Source organism: Haemorhous mexicanus, chromosome 4, assembly GCF_027477595.1.
Source record: "Haemorhous mexicanus isolate bHaeMex1 chromosome 4, bHaeMex1.pri, whole genome shotgun sequence".
Classification (NCBI taxonomy): Eukaryota; Metazoa; Chordata; class Aves; order Passeriformes; family Fringillidae; genus Haemorhous; species Haemorhous mexicanus.
The window spans coordinates 30,853,075-30,870,904 of NC_082344.1; the positions used below are offsets into that span (position 1 = coordinate 30,853,075).

Genomic DNA, 17,830 nt, shown 5'->3' on the forward strand with positions numbered 1-17,830 from the left:
GAAACCGCATCTGTCAGCTCATGGGTGTGGATATTTGTCATTCCACCATGTCTATAATTTCCTAAATAATCCATTTCTAGACCTACTGTCAAATTCCAAATTTTCCATGAAATTCAATGGCATCAATTATCTACCTCTGGGCCTTCTGGAAGAAGGCTGAATGGCTTTCAGATGATAGAGTTTCTACTGAATAGTCAACTGAATGTGTAGTCTATTGTATAATTTCTACCAATAAGTTCTGAAGTGGGAGATAAAGTGCCAAATTTAAAAAGAAAAGAAAAAAAAAAAAAAAAAGAAAAGAAAGAAAAGAGCTTCCAGCCTCCAGGCTGTTGGCATTTGCATTTTTCCAATCACTCCCCCACCCAGAAAACAAAGGTCTGCTTTTAGAGTGCCCCAAACTTATTCTCCTAGCAATGCAGCTGAGATATCTATTACCAGGCTGATACAGATGCATCCATACCCTTTTCACATATAAAGCTCTGACCCATTGTTATTAAAAATATTTCTGTGATACCTAGAAGACCACCAGGCACTTTGATGAATGACACATGAAAGGAGATTGCTGTACCTTTCCTCACAGACCTCAGATAAGTGAGAATATGAGCAAGGAAGTAAGAGGATAACACCATATGTTATCAAGATTTATATGTTTTGAGATTTACTTTACACCTTGACATGTGGACCTTGCCTCTATTATGGACCTACAATAATAAGTGTGCAAAGGGCTAACTACTGCTTCTTAATTGATTTGCTAAAAAAATAAGTACTGATAAGAAAATGTAGATTATGCTGAATTCATATTCAGGTTTGACTAAGGGATTATAGCAGGGCACTTTTTCATCTGGTCAAGGTCAGTAGCTCTGGTCTTAGTCGTGGAAGAACTTTGGGAAAGAGCTTTTCCACAGATGGAAATGTAAGAGCTTGTAAAGGCAAGGCACAGGGTTGTATGTTACATGTCCTGCAGTTTTGGGGGTGTGGAGCTTTATAATCAGCATGGCAAAATCAGATCAGCAAAATCAGGATCTTGTACATTTTGTTTGCATTTTTCACTAGTGTTTCTTCAAATTTTTTTCCACTCAAATCCTGACTTTGTTAAAATAACAGAAGATACCAAAATAAAGTCAAAATGGGTAAAATGATGGAAAATTAGATTGTGAATACCTTTTCAAAAAGGGGCAATGAATATGTCAGTGAATATGTGGTTTTGCTCATGGAGTCATATTACCTGTAACATTAATTGTCTGTGCTTTATTTATATTGTGTTTATAACAAACAAATCTCATGAACCACTGTATCTCTAGAAGGCTAACATCTTTTATATGTTTTTGGCTTTTGTTCTATTATATCAGCCATCCAGTCAGAAGCACAAAAATTTTGAAACCATAGCAGAAAAGGAATAGAAAAAATATATTTTTAGAATAGAGTCATAGAATAAGCTGAGTTGAAAGGGATCCATCAAGATCATCAAGTCCAGCTTCTGGCCCCATGCAGGACACCCCAAGAGTCACACCATGTCCCTAAGAGCATTGTCCAAATGCTTCTGGAATTTTGTCAGGTTTGGTGTTGTGATAATTTTCCTGGGGACCCTGTTCCAGTTTTTACCCTCTGGGCGAAAAACCTTTTCCTAAAATCAAACCTAAACCTGTCCTGACTCAAATTCATGCCATTTCCTTGAGTTCTGTCACTGGCCATGGGAAAAAAGAGAGATCAATGTCTACCCCTTCCTATTTAGTATTGTCAGCAAACTAAGAGGAAAAACCATCTAAGAAAATCAGGAAATTTTAAAATTGATTTGTTAAATAAAAACTATGATCAGCACTAAATTTTATGTATATTTAGGCAACCCACCTAATAACCTAACCCACCATTCATTTGTATTTGAATTACTTCAGGATAGGTTCATTAGACTGGTCTATATCCCAGGTATCATCCTTGCATCATAACTTAAATACGTGATTCATGTATCAAGAGAGGGGAGAAATCAGTCTCTTCCCTTCTCTGTGCAAAGTGATGTTATTTTATGCAACTATTGCAAGAACAAAACACAGCATACACCAGAAAACTCCTGTTGGCAAAATTTGTCTTCATGTGAATGATTTCAAATACCAGATGAAAATTAGAGCAAGGTAAACCTCTTCAGTGCCAAAAAAGCAAAGTACCATCTCATGTATTGCAGAAGAAAAATACCTTGTCTGTTCTCATGCCTTCAGCTATGAAATGCCAGGAGAGGTGGACCTGGAGAGGTGATTTGTTGCTCCTATGTAGTTGCAGTCTCCATACAAATACTGTAATCTTATGCATGTGTTTGCAATTTCAAAAATCAATTTGATTATTTTTGCATTTCTGCAGCAAACTGTACAGCTCGGTGATGGCTGGAATCGAACAACTTTTGAGAAGTCAGTCCCCATGAGCACTTACTTGGTATGCTTTGCAGTGCACCAGTTTACCTGGGTAGAGAGAATATCTGCAAGTGGAAAACCTGTAAGTCCTTCTACAGCCTGAACGTGGTTCAGGTGACAGATGCGCCTTCATTTGCATTTTTTCTTGAAAATCTCTTTTTATACAAACAGGGACATATTTTTCCTTTTCCTGTAGCTTATTTTAGGCAGCCTATTTTATCAGATTATGTGTTCACAGTGGTCCCTCTGACTTTGACTACATACAGTGTTTTGCAGTCCTTCCCTGTCTCCCAACTTTGTGAGATCCCAGTTAGTACCTCCCATATGAGCACACAGGTGAGGAAGGAACACTCTCTCCAAACTTTGAAGCCCAGTGCCTGAAGGAATGTACAAGTTAGGAGGTACAGGGGCACAGTTAGGAGAGTCACAGGCCATGAAGACAAATACTTTATAGTTTTCTGTGAGTTGAATTGCACTTGATATTATTACAGCCGTTGAGACATAGGACTACAGTGCTATGTGCCATTATGTACTGGCTTGCTTTATTTTACCACAGTGGCAACAAGCAACTGCCCAATGTAAGTTCTGTAAAAATAAGCATAGAAGTGATAGTGTCTGCCTAAACAGGTGGATATTTGGTAGATCCCCATATGAAGCAAATAGGTTTGAATCTGAAGCTATTAAATTAAAATAGCTCCTTCATTTAGATGCAGCAGGCAGGCCAATCCATTTCTTGCTTAGATTCAAATCTCCTGAAGGTGTAGCTGATCACACATAAAGAGATCACAAGACATTGCATTGAATCACAAACCGAAATCCGAAATACCACTTGCCCCTCAACAGAAACTCCTCATTTAGCCTAAACCCAGTTTGGGAATCTCAACCTACTGCTAATTGTTTATTGGTTTAGATCTTTTTCTCATCTGATACAAAGAGTGATCCCTAGGGCTGTATGCCCCTGCTTCTTCCCCTTCCTTTCCCATTACATAACACAGGGTCTCGTCATTCACATGAGCTGGCAGTGGTTTCCTTGATTTCTGGAGACAATGTCACAAACTGACAGGAAATCTAGAATAAAACCCTAGCCATTCTACTGTTCCCTTAGCAAGTTAGCTCTTCCTTAGTTGCTTTAACCAAAAAAGCTCATCAAATCCTTCCCTACTGAAAGCTGTTCACTGATGTTAAAATCTGTCCTGTAGAAATCTCCAAAGTTCTGATCCAGATCTTAGCAAACACTTCCTGTCACAGGACTGTGCTGAGGCCTCCCTCTGTGCCCTTGCTAGCATCCATGCTGTATGCTCATATTCTTGACAAATAACTAAAGCTAAATTGCACTTAGACAAGCAAATGGAGCCTGGTTTGAGATACAGATGAAATGTTCTTAGTTCTTTCCTGTATGGCTAAGTAATTCACAGGAGTACATCTTTAGGCCACCCAGTCACACAGTTTTATTAACCAACTGCTCTTCAGCATAGCTGGTCCACTCATTATCAGGGACAGGACCTTGACTACTTGGTCTCACTAGATATACTCTATAGTTCAGTTCCTTTAAAAATGGAAATTTTTCTAGATTTTTTTTTTGCAGAACATAGTGCAGTAGGGAAAAAATGTACTGAAGAAGTGTCTAACACTGTTTTCTACATGCAGAAGTTAAACATTTACTACTTGCCCATGCCATGCTCCAGAGTATGGCCCTGAGGTCACTATTTTTATTTTTCCCCAAGAAAAACAGTACAGCCCACAATGTTCCTGACTGGTTGTAGCTTTTCTAAATAGAAGGGAGTGTTCACTGAAACAGGGTAATTAAAGTGCGTGTGTGTAGACGCGGGGGTATTCGTGTCAGTACAGGGGTTGCCTGAAGAAACATCTTTTAATTCAGGCATATGCTACATACTTTATTAATGCTGTTCACTAAAAAATGTCTGAGGACTTGCCTGCACTAGAAAACTTGGGGTTTAAGTGAGGTTAAAATAATAACTTTCCTTTCTCGTAACATGGACCTAGTTTTACCAATATAAAATACATGCGGAAGATCCATCGCTAAAAATTATCTTTTCCCCCAGGAAACCAGACTATCTTGAGGGTTTTTAATCATACATATAGAAAGTTATTCTTCTAGCCTTTCCAAGGCTCCCTGTCCAAGAACTTTGAAGACCAGCTGAACAAAGGTATTTAGATTCACCAACTACTGAAAAGAACATTCCATAGTTTGCTGTGTAAATTTCTAACAATAAATCCCTCATTCAACAGAAAGTATCCTCTTGATCCATAAATTACTTTCATAAACAACAGCAAGAGCATACAGCTCACATGACACAGTAAATTATTTAAAAACTCTGCCATTCACAGTGAAAGCCCTAACGAAGACATTAATGAAATGAGTGGGGGGAAATGTGCCCACAGCTGGAAACAATGCTCCTGAGCTGATTCCTTGCCAGGTACCAAATGTCTGGTTTGGAAAAATCACAGAGGATATTATACAAATGAAAACAAAGTCAGTTCTAGTGCAGGCCAAAGGTTTTTGAAGCCATTAATATGGATCAGCTAGGGTGCTGAAGACTGCTAAATTGGGTAAAGAGCTTACAGAAGTGGAAATTGCAAATTGTAATTGCTAACTGACCCTGGGGGAAACCTCCTGGCTGGAATGTATTCCTGATTGAATTTCATAAGCTTTTTTTTGTTTTGTTTTGGTGTTGGTTGGGGTTTAGGGGTTTTTTGTTGTTTTTGTTTTTTTTTTTTTTTGGTGGGGGGTGATTTTTTTATTTTTGGTTTTGTTTTTGTTCCAGCTTTATTTCAGAACACTTTCCCATCCTCCCCTCTCATTGGAGGAAGAGTCATTTATAGTATTGAAATCAATGTGTTTTCAGGCTCCAAAAGAGTTCCTGGAATAGACCATCTCCTTTGCTCAGCTTGGGCCCTAAACTCCTGGCTGTAAGACAGCACTGAAGGAGTAAACAAGCCACACCAGTGTAGCAGATGAATGTGTCCCATTCATAAGAGTCATGGAGCTGACAAAATGAGATAGATCAGCTTTCCTAATACCAGAAACTTCACTGCATATAGAAATCTCTTATCCACACTGGAGATCTTCAGAGGTGGGGAAGAGAACGGAATACATACAGCTCCAACAGGTTTTGGGACAGAGAGATTGAGGGAAAGATCCCCAAAAGGCTCCTTGAATTCTGAATTCAAACTTTGCCTTCACAATGTGATGATAACATCTCAAAAGGTTTTTTTTAAGTTACAGGCCTCCTCATCATGGGCATGAGCACCATAAAGATTCTAGTTCTCCAGAGCTTGTTTCCTACTGCTTCACAGCTGTAGCCAAAGTGGTACCAGGCACCAGGTTTCAGGGATAGAAGGGTCAACATTCAACACATCATTTTTTGTATTCATATATACAGGAGGAGCACAGAAATGGTCACCCATCACACCAAACATGCCAGGGCTACCAAACATGCCAGTTTTCCCAGACTCGCCTGGTCATAAAAGAGATAACTGATTTTTGCTTACGATTTCCTGGGGTGCAGCAGCTCAGAAGGCACCAAAGCTGTGGCTGTGTGGCCCAAGGTCCTGGTAAAACAGCCACTCAACCTGCATGGGACAGCATGTCTGGGAAGGGTCACAGATCTAGTAAATGCATGGTTGTCAGTAGTTTTGAGGTCTTCAAACAGACAAGAAGAGGAAACCATGGTGATAGTACATAGGAAAGGTACAAAGAAGTTGAATAAAATAAAGTGCTATGGGCTTCTGACACATTTTAATACAGATGTGCTCCTGAAGATTGATCTGATGGGATCAGTCAAGATCAGTGAACTGCTCAGAGCAAGTGGATCCCCTTTGACTGTGCTTGCCCAGGTTTCCTCCTTGGGAAAAGCAGGCTGTGGGGAAGTAGGAGCTGGTATGTAACCAGGCCATGGAGAAGTAGGGGCTGGTATGTAACCAGGCCATGGAGAAGTAGGGGCTGGTATGTAACCAGGCCCTGCTTGAGGCTTGGCCACTGTGAGCTTCTGGACATGGGTCTGAATTTTAAAATTCAGACAAATTGTGGAAAGAGTGCACATGTTGGCTTGGTATCTCATATGTCACTTGAAAAACTTTGTTGAATAAATATGATAGGGAACAGAATTCAGCATTCAGAGCAGTCTCAGAGAAAACATGCAGTGTTATTGATATGTATGCTAAATGCCTTTTCAGTGTTAGACACCTGATTCCTCTTAACTGAAAACTTTTCTAATCGTCTCTCCATATTTTACAGCTGAGAGTTTACGCCCAGCCACAGCAAATACACACCGCAGAATATGCAGCAGATGTAACAAAAACTGTATTCGACTTCTTTGAACAGTACTTTAATTTGAGCTACTCTCTTCCAAAACTGGGTAACTATGAACATTTATATTTTTTATCCTGTTAGTTTAGTGCCATGATTATGTTGCTCCTACAGATCTCTGTGCTTTGGTGGAAAACAGCATGAAAGCATTTGGTTGCTAACTGCTGATATTATGTCAGGATGTTTTAAAACTGTACCAATGTAGTTCAAGATGTTTCTAAATGTCATGATGGATGAGTTGGTCTCAGTCAGTGTTTTATTGCCAGTTCTCACAGTTCAGTTTGCTGAACTGAAGAACTGGTGCTGGCATGTTTATTTTAAAGCATCTTGTAGAAAATCAAGGCAAGCGTTGGTGTCATCAGCAAAGGACCATCATGAGTTAAAACAGACCCAGAAGTTTCAGAAAAATATGTATCACTTCCATATGAACTTCTGGACAAAAGTCAGCAGTGAGATAAGTGAAGATGTAAACTGCCAGAGAGTATGTCATATTATTTATTAACCTTAGAGAAAGTGGGTGTGTAGCCACGTCTTAGAAAGATGAATGTGGTCCAGCATCTAATTTGTAGTTTCTACTGCTGGGCTAAATAAAGATCTGGGACTAAATAAGAGTGGGCGTGCTCTCAAATTTTGCCCATGGTTACAAAAACAAAGAGAAGGTAGTGGGCATCCTTTAGCTTGAGAAATTTGGACTCTGCATCTGATTCACACAGTTTAACATGCACAATAATCAAGCTGGGAATGCAATCAGAGTTTTGGAAATTTTCCCTCCTAAGACCTTCAAAGAGGTAATTCAGTTAGTTCATGAAATTAAAAGAATGGAAAAATACTAGCTGCAAACAAGTTAAGACAATATGGGTGGGGGGGGGTGGAAATCCCCAAAACTTTGAAGACAATTAATAATGCTGTGCAAACCTTTTGTTGGCTATTTGTACCTGTTCCTATCAGGCTAACCTTCGTTACTTTAACAAAAGACTTTTACCTCCTCCTTTCAAAACAGCACCTGAGTTTACTGTAAATATGCTTGCATTTCAATGACAACTGAATTAGGGAAACCAGTACAATATGTTGTTCTTTCACACACTGGTCCCCAGTAATAATAGGTACTATATCTCACCTGTCCTTTATATTCAAACTTTCACTGTCATGAAAGCCTGATGACTTTGCCATGGCAGCATCTGTATAAAGGCCTGTCTGTGTGACAGGATGGACTGGTATCTTCAGGTCAGCAGTGTCACAGGATAGATACTTTTGTAGATTCTATACTGTTTTTCCCAGAATGTCTATTTGTTGGATCCCTAACCTTGACTTGCCATGTTTTTCCTTCATTATTATAAGTTATCCAGTTCAAACCTGATGAATCAGATATGTTTCTGCATAATGATTTATTTAAATATTGTATTTCACATTGATTTATGCCTTCTGTCATTACCTTTCTCCTTGTATCCTCCTTTTGACTGTCATTGAAGCCCTTGCCAAACTATCAGCTTGATTCTGTAAGCAAGTTGTTAATTTAAAATAAGTAATTCCTATCTTCTGTTGGAGTGGGGCGAGGGGTTTTCATTCTGTTCAGTTTAAAATCCATCTGTACTTTTTCACTAACCCACAGAGAAAGCCTGTGGTCATTATTTGGAGAAGAAAATGCCAGTTCAGTTGAGTGTGCAATTCTCATTTAAACCTGTATTGATTACTGACCATAAATGAGTGACCCCCACAAATTGCCAGGCGTACAAACAGGTGTTGTTCACTGCATGGGGGATTTACTTCAGTTAACATGTCAATAAATATTTTTAATACAACAGTGTGACAAACAATGCCATGCCTCATTATTCTACAGATAGTTTCAGGAGGTTTACTGCCTACAGCACATCCTCAGACAGTAGTATTAATTTGTGGAGCCAAAATTAAGTAATGTATGATATGCACATTCCCAGGAGATGGCATAGCATCACCTTCTAGGACAGATCCTCAGCAAGTGCAGCTGATCCTACCTCTGTTAATCTCAGCAGATCCAGGGCACTTGCTTTAGGCCAGTTCTATTCTTGAACACAGATCATAGCCTCCAGTCCATAGTAGTAAGCCAGAATCACAAATGGTAAGCAAGACAGGCTGTAAATACACAGAGAGAGGAAAAGCTAAAGGATACAGTGATAATTGTTGTCTCTTTCTTTTAATGCAGATAAAATAGCTATTCCAGATTTTGGGACAGGTGCTATGGAGAACTGGGGGCTGATCACATACCGAGAAACAAACCTGCTGTATGATCCTCAGGAGTCAGCCACATCCAACAAACAGAGAGTAGCTACTGTGATAGCCCATGAGCTCGTTCATCAGGTATATTTTAGGACATGAGTCACTTTTATAGTGTTTCAAATATATAGTCACAAAATTTTAATCTTGAAAATACTGTCATTAAATTCATCTCAGAATCTTCTACATGTGCTCAAAGTCTGATTGCAAAATATCATCTTAGGACAGATCCCTGTTAGAGCTTTAAAATACCATGACTACTGCCTTGGAATTTTTCTCAGGAAGTTAGATGCTTGGGCCCAGACTGTCAGCCAGTTTATGAAAATCTGTCTAAAATGTCTTAGAGAAACTAATTTACGTGTGCAGATGTCTCTTTTGGGCAGGGAAACAAGAACACTTATACACTGTGGAGGCTGTCTGAAAACATATCCTTAAAAGCAGATATCATCAACTCAAGAGGAAGAAACTAAAAATATTTTCAGTGGCACATGAATCATTAGCAATCTCCCGAGTAATATGTAATTTTATAATAAAAGTGGTATTTTAACACAAGGCAAGGCCTTCATTCCTATTCAAACCCCAGAATTATGATAATTTTCTTCTGGCAGCAGGAAGAAAATTAAGCAAATCAAATATACAGATGTGAGATACTGAAATGTACATGTACTATTTATCTAAACCTACATCTTTATGTTTATAATTGTAGTGGTTCGGAAATATTGTAACCATGGACTGGTGGGATGACTTGTGGCTAAATGAAGGATTTGCAAGTTATTTTGAGTTCCTGGGAGCAAATGCAGCAGAACCAGATTGGGATATGGTAATTATTTCTGCCTTGTGGAGTGTTGGCTGGGCTGGGAGAAACATTTTGGAAGGGAATAAAATTTAGACAAGGATGATGAAGACTTAAAGTATATTTATAGAAAACTAACATAGTTTGGTGCAACATAAAGAAAAAGTTGGTCAAAGTTTTTCACATACCTGTGTTATGGTCTGAAGCCAGTCAAAGTAAACTTTGTGAGGCTTCAGTCTGCAGGGAAGACTCATTCTTTTTTAACAAGTGACTCAAGTGTTCAGTTATTATGGCAAATAACACCTAGGTGGGTTCTGGAAAGAGTCTTAACAGTTTTTCAGGGTTGCTTAAAGGTCTAACTCTGAAAGATGGAGATTTTCCTGTATTTATATAGTTGGGCTGTACTCTCTTCATGGGACTTAGGATTGCTATCTGATCTGGTAAGGGCTGGGAACCTGGGCCTGTCTCCACAGCTTGAGCTATTATCAAGGAAAATAGTGGACTCCCATTCAGCTTCTGCCAGCATTGTAAATGCCCTTTCAAATGCTCCAACTCAGACAAGCGCTGTTCTGTACAGTGCAAAAAGAGGTAGTGACAATGGATAGCCTAAGTGTTAACTGTGCCAGCTCCAGACACTTTAAGGGTGTTGCAAAGAATTTAACCTTAAATAGGCATTATATTCTGTGAATAAAGGGAGTTTTCTTGCTCCTTCCTTCCTCCCCTCCCAAACAGATGTGATGGCACAGAGCATACATATTTTCCCCAGCTGTCCAGGTATAACGAGGTTCTGGGTGCTATGACATACAAAACATATGCCAGTGGAAGGGAGCAGAGTAGGTTTTGCATAGGTTGAACCTGCTAAAATCTACTATCTCCTGAGCCTAGTGACTTAAGAAGCAGGCAGTGCCTACTTGCTGCTTTCCCTACCTCTCTCCCTGTAGAGAGGCTAAGAACAAAATAATTCCCTGGGTCACTTTTACATCTTAAAGTAGAAGATCTGTGGTCCTAACTATGTAAGAAAAAATCTAATTACTGAGTTTAAAATATAAAAGTCCTTTTTTATCTAGATATTGTATTAATCTAAGATCTAAGACATTTCAATCTTATCCTAGTGAGTATTAGAAGAGGAAAGCTGAATTGAATTTTAGGCTTTTTTTGGTCAATAATTGATTAGAAAATAAAGGGATTTTAACTGCTGGGTAGTTAATCTTTTTTAAAAAATTCAAATAAATTTAAACAAACATTTAAGCCTTAGGATGGGGAACCCTGCCTCCTTCTTCCCTCCCTCCCTTCCTACCCAGCTCCTCTTTTGCAAGAGGAGACCATAATGCTTTGTAAATATTGTTACACTTCTGAAATTGGTAACACAGGCTACTCTTTTTGCCCTACTGGGTGCAAGGGAGGGTGGGATGGGTGTGTGTGCATTTCACTCCATTTACATTCTGAAGCTGGTCTGAGTTATGAATGTTGTCATTTAGGTTTTTCTAATACTGCCCAATCCTTTCTGGAACCCACTGAACTGTACACATTCTTCCAGGGTGAACATGACCATGTTTTATGGCACCTGGTGGCTTTGTTCTTAGGCTTTCAAAATGCCATGAGTATCTGCAGGTTAATTAGATGAGTATCGTTAGATTTTCTTCAATTCTTTCTTTGAAATTCTTGTTTGCTATAATGCAATAAGGTTTATCTGTAGAATAAAAATGTCTGTGTTACATTACACACAGGAAAACAGGATCTGAAAAAGGCAATTTCTCTTAGTTAAGGAGAAATTGTTTCCCTCCTGTCAGATGTAAAGCAAGAGTTTGCAAGTCCTTCTTAAGAGGCATGGGATTTCATTCTGTTTCAAATTCCTAGACAAGTTGAAGTTCAAGCTACTTATTTGAGAAGTAGGCATATACTTCTGCCTTTGTTTCCATTCTGATGTCTTCTCTTTCTCAGCATCAACAGGTTTTAATTGAGGATGTGCTTCCTGTTCTGAAGGATGACTCTTTGTTGTCTTCCCACCCAATTGTAACCAGTGTGTCATCTCCAGCTGAAATCACCTCTGTGTTTGACGGGATATCCTACAGTAAGGTAGGACATCCTTCTGTTGTGACTTCGGATGCAAAGGAAGGGGCAACTTTGGAGAGGAGATAAAAGTCAGGGGTGCTCATAATCAGGACTCCCAACTCACTTGAGCTGTGTCTGTGCAGATCTTTGTTCTGGGATGTTGCCAACTGCAGTCAGTGATGATGCAGTTAAAAGCAGCTGTGACAGGAGCAGAGCAGCCAGAGCTTTGTCAGCCACTGTGCACCATGCAGGCCTGCTCACAGCATGCAGTGATGCAGGCAAAGCACAGTGTCACCGGCCTCTGCCACTAGAGTGCTGGGTTTAAAATGAAACTAAACCAGGTACTAATCACGTCCCTCTCCCATCACCTCGTGCTGATGCAGCCCAATTATGTCAAGGCTCATAATCTAACACAAGGGTAGAGGAGGCAAGGGCAGATGTCCAGGTATCCTTTCTGTCACTTCTCCATCACACAGGCAGACCAGCATAACTTCTGTTTTGAGGAAGCACGGCAGGGAACCAAGCAGTGAAAACAGGAAAGTGACTTTTTATCTCAAGTTGCTCACAGTATCTCAGCCACCCAAAAAACCTTTGCAAAGATGGGCTACACCAGCCTCTACTGGCATTGTCTTAAACTGGGAGATAAGTTAGCTCCACATTTCACTGAAAGTTGTGGAGCTCAGGAGTGCATTGGATTACAATAGTCCAGTAGCCCAGGAGGTGGTAGCAGACACTCCATTAAGCATTTGATAAGATTTTTGCTCATCCCATCCCAGAGTGTGGCAGTGAGGACCTGTGCCTATAAAGACTCCCTAAGGAGCTACCTGGAAGGATACCTTGGGTCTGTCTGAGCAGAGAGACAACTGGAATGCTGGAGTCATCCAACCACTGCTGTGACCAGGGCACACAGAGGCCTTCAGCAGCCCATGGCCTCTGGTAGTACTTGCAGTGTGGGGTGGCAGCCTGGAGATCAGTGCTTGTGGGAAAGTGCTGTCCAGAGGTCCAGAGCATGAGGGACACCAGCAGCCATGCTGAGGATCATCACTTTGAAGACCCAGCCTAGGGGACTGAGGCCAGCTTCTCTCTCTCCATGTCAGATGTAGCCAAAGCCACTTTGTCCATAGACAAGCCTTAGACTTGGAACAAAGCAGGGGCCCCCCTGAATCTAACCAGGGGAGTCTCTTGACTCAAGGGCCCCAACAACACTCTTCCCTCCAGTTGTTTTCTGCAATGCAACAAGAGACAAGCCCAAAGAAACATAGGAGGAAACACTCCTGTCACTCTTCTCCTCAACCAGCCATCTCTCATGCTTTTTCTGAACCCGATACAAGATATTTTTATTGGCAGCTTCTTATATGACTCAGTCAGTGTTCCCTATCTGATGCCGTAACACACTTCCACTGAACACACAAAATCCATTATTAAATACTGCTTGTTGCTTTCCCTCCAAGCTCCCATTATCAGCTAAACAGTATATATTGCATTGACTTTATCTTCAACTGTGCTACAGTCTGTAACTATAGATACTACTTTTATTAGCTAGATTTGATCCATCCATTTCCATCAGTTTTCTATTTTCAATTTTTAAATTCTCTATCCAACAATACAACCAGTATTTATTGCATCATAAATGCCTCACAGTCAAACCATAAACCATGTAAAAACCTGCATTGTGTAACAGTTTTTAAATCAAACTAACAAAAGTCACGAAATATACAGAGCTAAATCAAATACTCTGGATCAAAATCTATTTTAGTGGTGAGCTAAGTAACAGACATACTTTTGCAGGGTCTGTAAAAACAATGGAATAAAAAACCCCTAGCTTTTAGTCATCTCTCTGTGCCTAGATAATTATGACATGAACTCATTTTTTTCTAAGCAAAACACTTGAGGACTTGTGCATTGTTTGGGAACAGTTTGCTTGGGATATAATTTGGCTTGGGTTATAATTTGGCTTGAAAGAGAAAGTCTTTGCGTAGATTTAGCTCAAATTACTGTTGGTATTTATATATAAATGCATGACAAAATTAGTTTGTTTCTTTTTGGCTTTATTTTGGCTTCTCTTTTGTATTTTTCTTTTTAAAACCATCTTCTCATGATAATATTCATCGCTAAACAAATAAAGCATAATTTGGAATGCTCTCTGTTAGTCTTACCAGAACAACCAGAGAGCTTATCCAATCCTAAGACCCCAATGAATTGCCTAAGGGTCTATGGAATCATTGCAGTGTATTCTGTACAAGATCCTCTAACTGCTGTGGGCATTATATGCCTAGGAAAGCTCTACTAGAGTAGAGCTGGTGAGTAAACAATTTATGTACATAATTGTTTTAATCTGCTTTTAAAAAATATTTGCATCTCATCTCTTTCCCAATTTAATCCTCTATGTTGTTTTGAAAGGTTTTATTAAAGTATCAGTGATTCTTTTGTCTTAAATAAGTTCTGTTAGAAATTTTCTCTTGGACCCCCATATTTTTGGAACTTCTCAGCTACAGAAGTCTAGAATTAATCTTCCACATTTCTGCCACAAACAAATCTTGTCACATACTTGGCAATCACTATGAAATTATGTGGGTGTTATAAAAGACTCCCCCCTATACCCCCATCAGAGAATGTCAGCTAGTCAAATTAAGGTCACTTTCCTGAGCGTCCCCAAATAGTTCTAAGAAAGGGTAGTTGTTAGAATACTGGTGTTCCTATAATCAATGATTTTTGTTAGGATGAGTTTTTCTCAAACACACTCCATCATGGACTACAGAGGAATGACAAGAGAGGGGGGAAGAGACTGAAAAATAATAGTAGAAGATGCAAGTGACTAACTATACATTACATTTTAAAGCAAAAGAAGTCTCCACTGTTACCAAATCATGTATAAGTGTGTATTTGTACTTTGGCTTTTAATATAAATGGGAGGGAATGGTTTCTGAATGGTGATATCAGATAAGAAGTGGCTGAGAGACAAAGCTGAGGAACTGAGGTTCCCTAGTGCATACTTGTGGCCTTATGATCATCATTGATCATTAAGCAGCTTTAGGATTACCACTAATGGATATCTGTTCTAAATGTTACTGAATTGGTTTTGAGCATATTCCATGGCAAACACATCAGATTTCTGTACCAGAAAACAGTCATCTGCTGACCACCTCGACTCTCCAACAACAGCCCGGAAAGCAGTTTGAGGCATATCTGTTCAAACAGTCCCTCTGCCATGACTCATCTAGTCATTATTCTCACACACATAAATAGAGGAAACAGGATTTACTGAGAATTCAGATAATATTCTTGTTTTCATGGGACAACTGGATTTTTAAACCATCCATAGCATTAGGCTCTCAACTGCCCCTTGATTTAGCTCAGAAAATGAAAACATGCTAATCCTAAAATTGTATTTTGCATCTTAGATGGAGTTTGCACTCCTTTTTTTTTTTCTTCTTCACTATTTTGTGTACACTCTGTTCTTTGTTCCACATGGCTCTTCTACTTCTCTTCCCTGTCTTCCTTTTGTTTCTTTCTTCTTTCAAGGTCCTGATTGTTTGGGTTATTTTCTTTGACACCCCAGTTAGTAACTCCTCTGATTCCAATTCTAGCCTGCTTCAGAGCACAGAACTCTTACAGTAGCACTCAGCAAATCTCATTCCTTATCTTCAGATGGCATTCCCAACCGTAAAGTCCCAGACTTGCAGCAGTTTTAGAGTTCCCTTCCTGCTGTGTGTTCATTTGAAGTCACTGCCTCTCTCAGGCTGTTCTCCTGACAGGGGTAGCCCCCATCTGCCCTCACCCCTGTCCTGTTCAACATGAAACAGGAAGCTCTGCTCACACAAACTGGTGAGTGGCAGGACGGTAAGCTGCAGCACCAGGGCTCTGGGGCTGAACATAGAAACAAGTGTTTGATCACAACTAAAGACTCATTCTCACATATAGATTTAAGCTCCACCAGGTAGGCATGCTATCCCACAAAGGAAGTAAGAAAACCACTTCCTTAATCTGATGGATGATTTATTTTTTTGCCTTATAAAATATTCATTCACATGTTGCCTTTTAGATGAATGAAAATCATGCTAGAGCAGTGTGGATTGACCTTCTCCCCTTTCCCTTTGTCCTCAGGGTGCATCAATCCTCAGAATGATTCAAGACTGGATTACACCAGATCTCTTCCAGAAAGGCTGTCAGGTAAAGGTGGCACCAAAACCTGCCAGGCATACATCCCATCTTCATGTGACAGTAGCAAAGCCATTATTCAAAAAGTGAATATCAGAGATCCTGGTACTGGTAGCAAAAGTACTTAGTGGATTTCAATACTGAGTGGACAACATGGAGGGGAAGAAGTTCCATGCTCCCACAGAAGCAAGAATGTGAACTGCATAAAGATTTGACAGCCAGACAGTGAGGACCTAAATTCTTGACAGCTTTTAGTGGAAAAACCTCCTCTACCCCACTGTTATCCTGTCGTCAACTGGGATCCCCTCATTCTGCTGTAAAGTGTGTCTGTGGCTTCCTATGGCCACGATCCTCCAACCAAGGCTCTTAGAGGCCACTCTTAGAGGCATCAGCTCACCCGAGCCCTGATGCAGGGACACCCAGCCCTAAAAAGTGAAGATAAGAGGGAGAAGAAAATAGATACATTGCACAGCTCATAGTCCTTTCTTGTGGAGGAAAAACGTGGTGCTACAAAATGACAAAATGGGAGAAAGAAGTCATCCCAGAAGGAGAAAGCTTGTCTGTCCTTTATTCTGAACAGACAGACACTGTGTTACAGTGCAGGCTTACCACATTTGTTCTTCATTTCCTCTCTCATGAAGAGCACATTTATGGGCTGCTACACGATTGTTGTATTTTCCCGTACTCCCCCTTTCACTTATTCAATCAGAACAGTTATCCAAGATGGGAAAATACAGCCACCTTTTCTCCAAGAGCCTAACCCTTCCCTTCTGCTCAGAGACTTCCAGAGCGCTAAGGTCAACAGCGAAACAAACAGCACCATCTACTGACTGAACACCACCGGGAGCAGATGACAGGGCAGGAAAACACCCGCCAAGCAGCCGGGAAGACACAGGATGGGAATAAGGTTTAGGCATTGCAAACTCTTTGCTGAGCACCATTACTGCATGTAACAATTGTTTTGATCAAAACGTAGAGGTGACTAGACTTTCCTACTTCCACTCGGAGTCCACAGATAATGAAATCTCATTAAATATCTTCCTCCTGCGAAACAGCCTCTTACATTAGTCAGAAATTTGCAGCAGGGTATAGTGGTGTCCATTTAAAAAAAAACCCAAAGAAATCTTCAAATACAAATTTATTTCTTACTAACAAGTCACTCTAGAAAACGCTGACTTTTGGTGTTATGTGGTGCATTGGACAGCAAAGGAATTTTGTCAGCTGAATACTGATCCATTTAATCTCCCACTCACAGTACTACCACCCATGTGTGGATACTCTGTGCAACTGAGAGGTACTCTCTGTATCCTGGACAACTGAATATGTGTATTGTTTTCATAGGCAAACAAGAAACACTGGTAGTATTTTCACAGTCTTCCATCTCTCTCTAGGCATATTTGAAGAAACACCATTTCCAGAATGCCAAGACACAACAATTTTGGGAAGCTCTGGAAGAGGTGTGTTTTGCATCCACCCAAACCCTTGCTAATAAATGTTTCCTATCTCATCCCCTGATTTCAGTTTCTCAAACTTTTAATATTCTGTAGCTCTTCTGTTAATGAGAGATCACAAGCCAGGCAGCCTCCTAGTATATTCCAGTATATTTCTCTTTTTCTCTTTATTTCATATTTCTTTCTTCTTTTTTTTTTCTTCTTTCTTTCTTTCTTCTGTTTTTTTTTTTTTTTGGTGTTTTTTTTTGTTTTTTTGGTTTTTTTTTTTTTTTTTTTTTTTTTTTTTTTTTTTTTTTTTTTTTTTGCATAAGGCTGTGGAAATGGAATAAGAGCCAAGAAAGGAGGCCTTGCTAACAAACACACTGCTACTGAAACATTCCCCCTGCAACCCAAACTC

The 17,830-nt window shown here is 39.8% G+C and overlaps 1 protein-coding gene across 1 annotated transcript in view; it reads left to right on the forward strand.

Annotated features, from left to right (window-relative positions):
- Positions 1-17,830, forward strand: part of ENPEP (glutamyl aminopeptidase) — a 35,438-nt gene that overhangs the window by 7,008 nt on the left and 10,600 nt on the right. Inside the window, exons 3-9 of the mRNA XM_059844270.1 lie at positions 2,350-2,481; positions 6,658-6,778; positions 8,909-9,063; positions 9,686-9,799; positions 11,714-11,848; positions 15,929-15,994; positions 17,374-17,439. Of these exons, the coding sequence (XP_059700253.1) occupies positions 2,350-2,481; positions 6,658-6,778; positions 8,909-9,063; positions 9,686-9,799; positions 11,714-11,848; positions 15,929-15,994; positions 17,374-17,439 (789 nt within the window). The remainder of the gene's footprint in view (positions 1-2,349; positions 2,482-6,657; positions 6,779-8,908; positions 9,064-9,685; positions 9,800-11,713; positions 11,849-15,928; positions 15,995-17,373; positions 17,440-17,830) is intronic.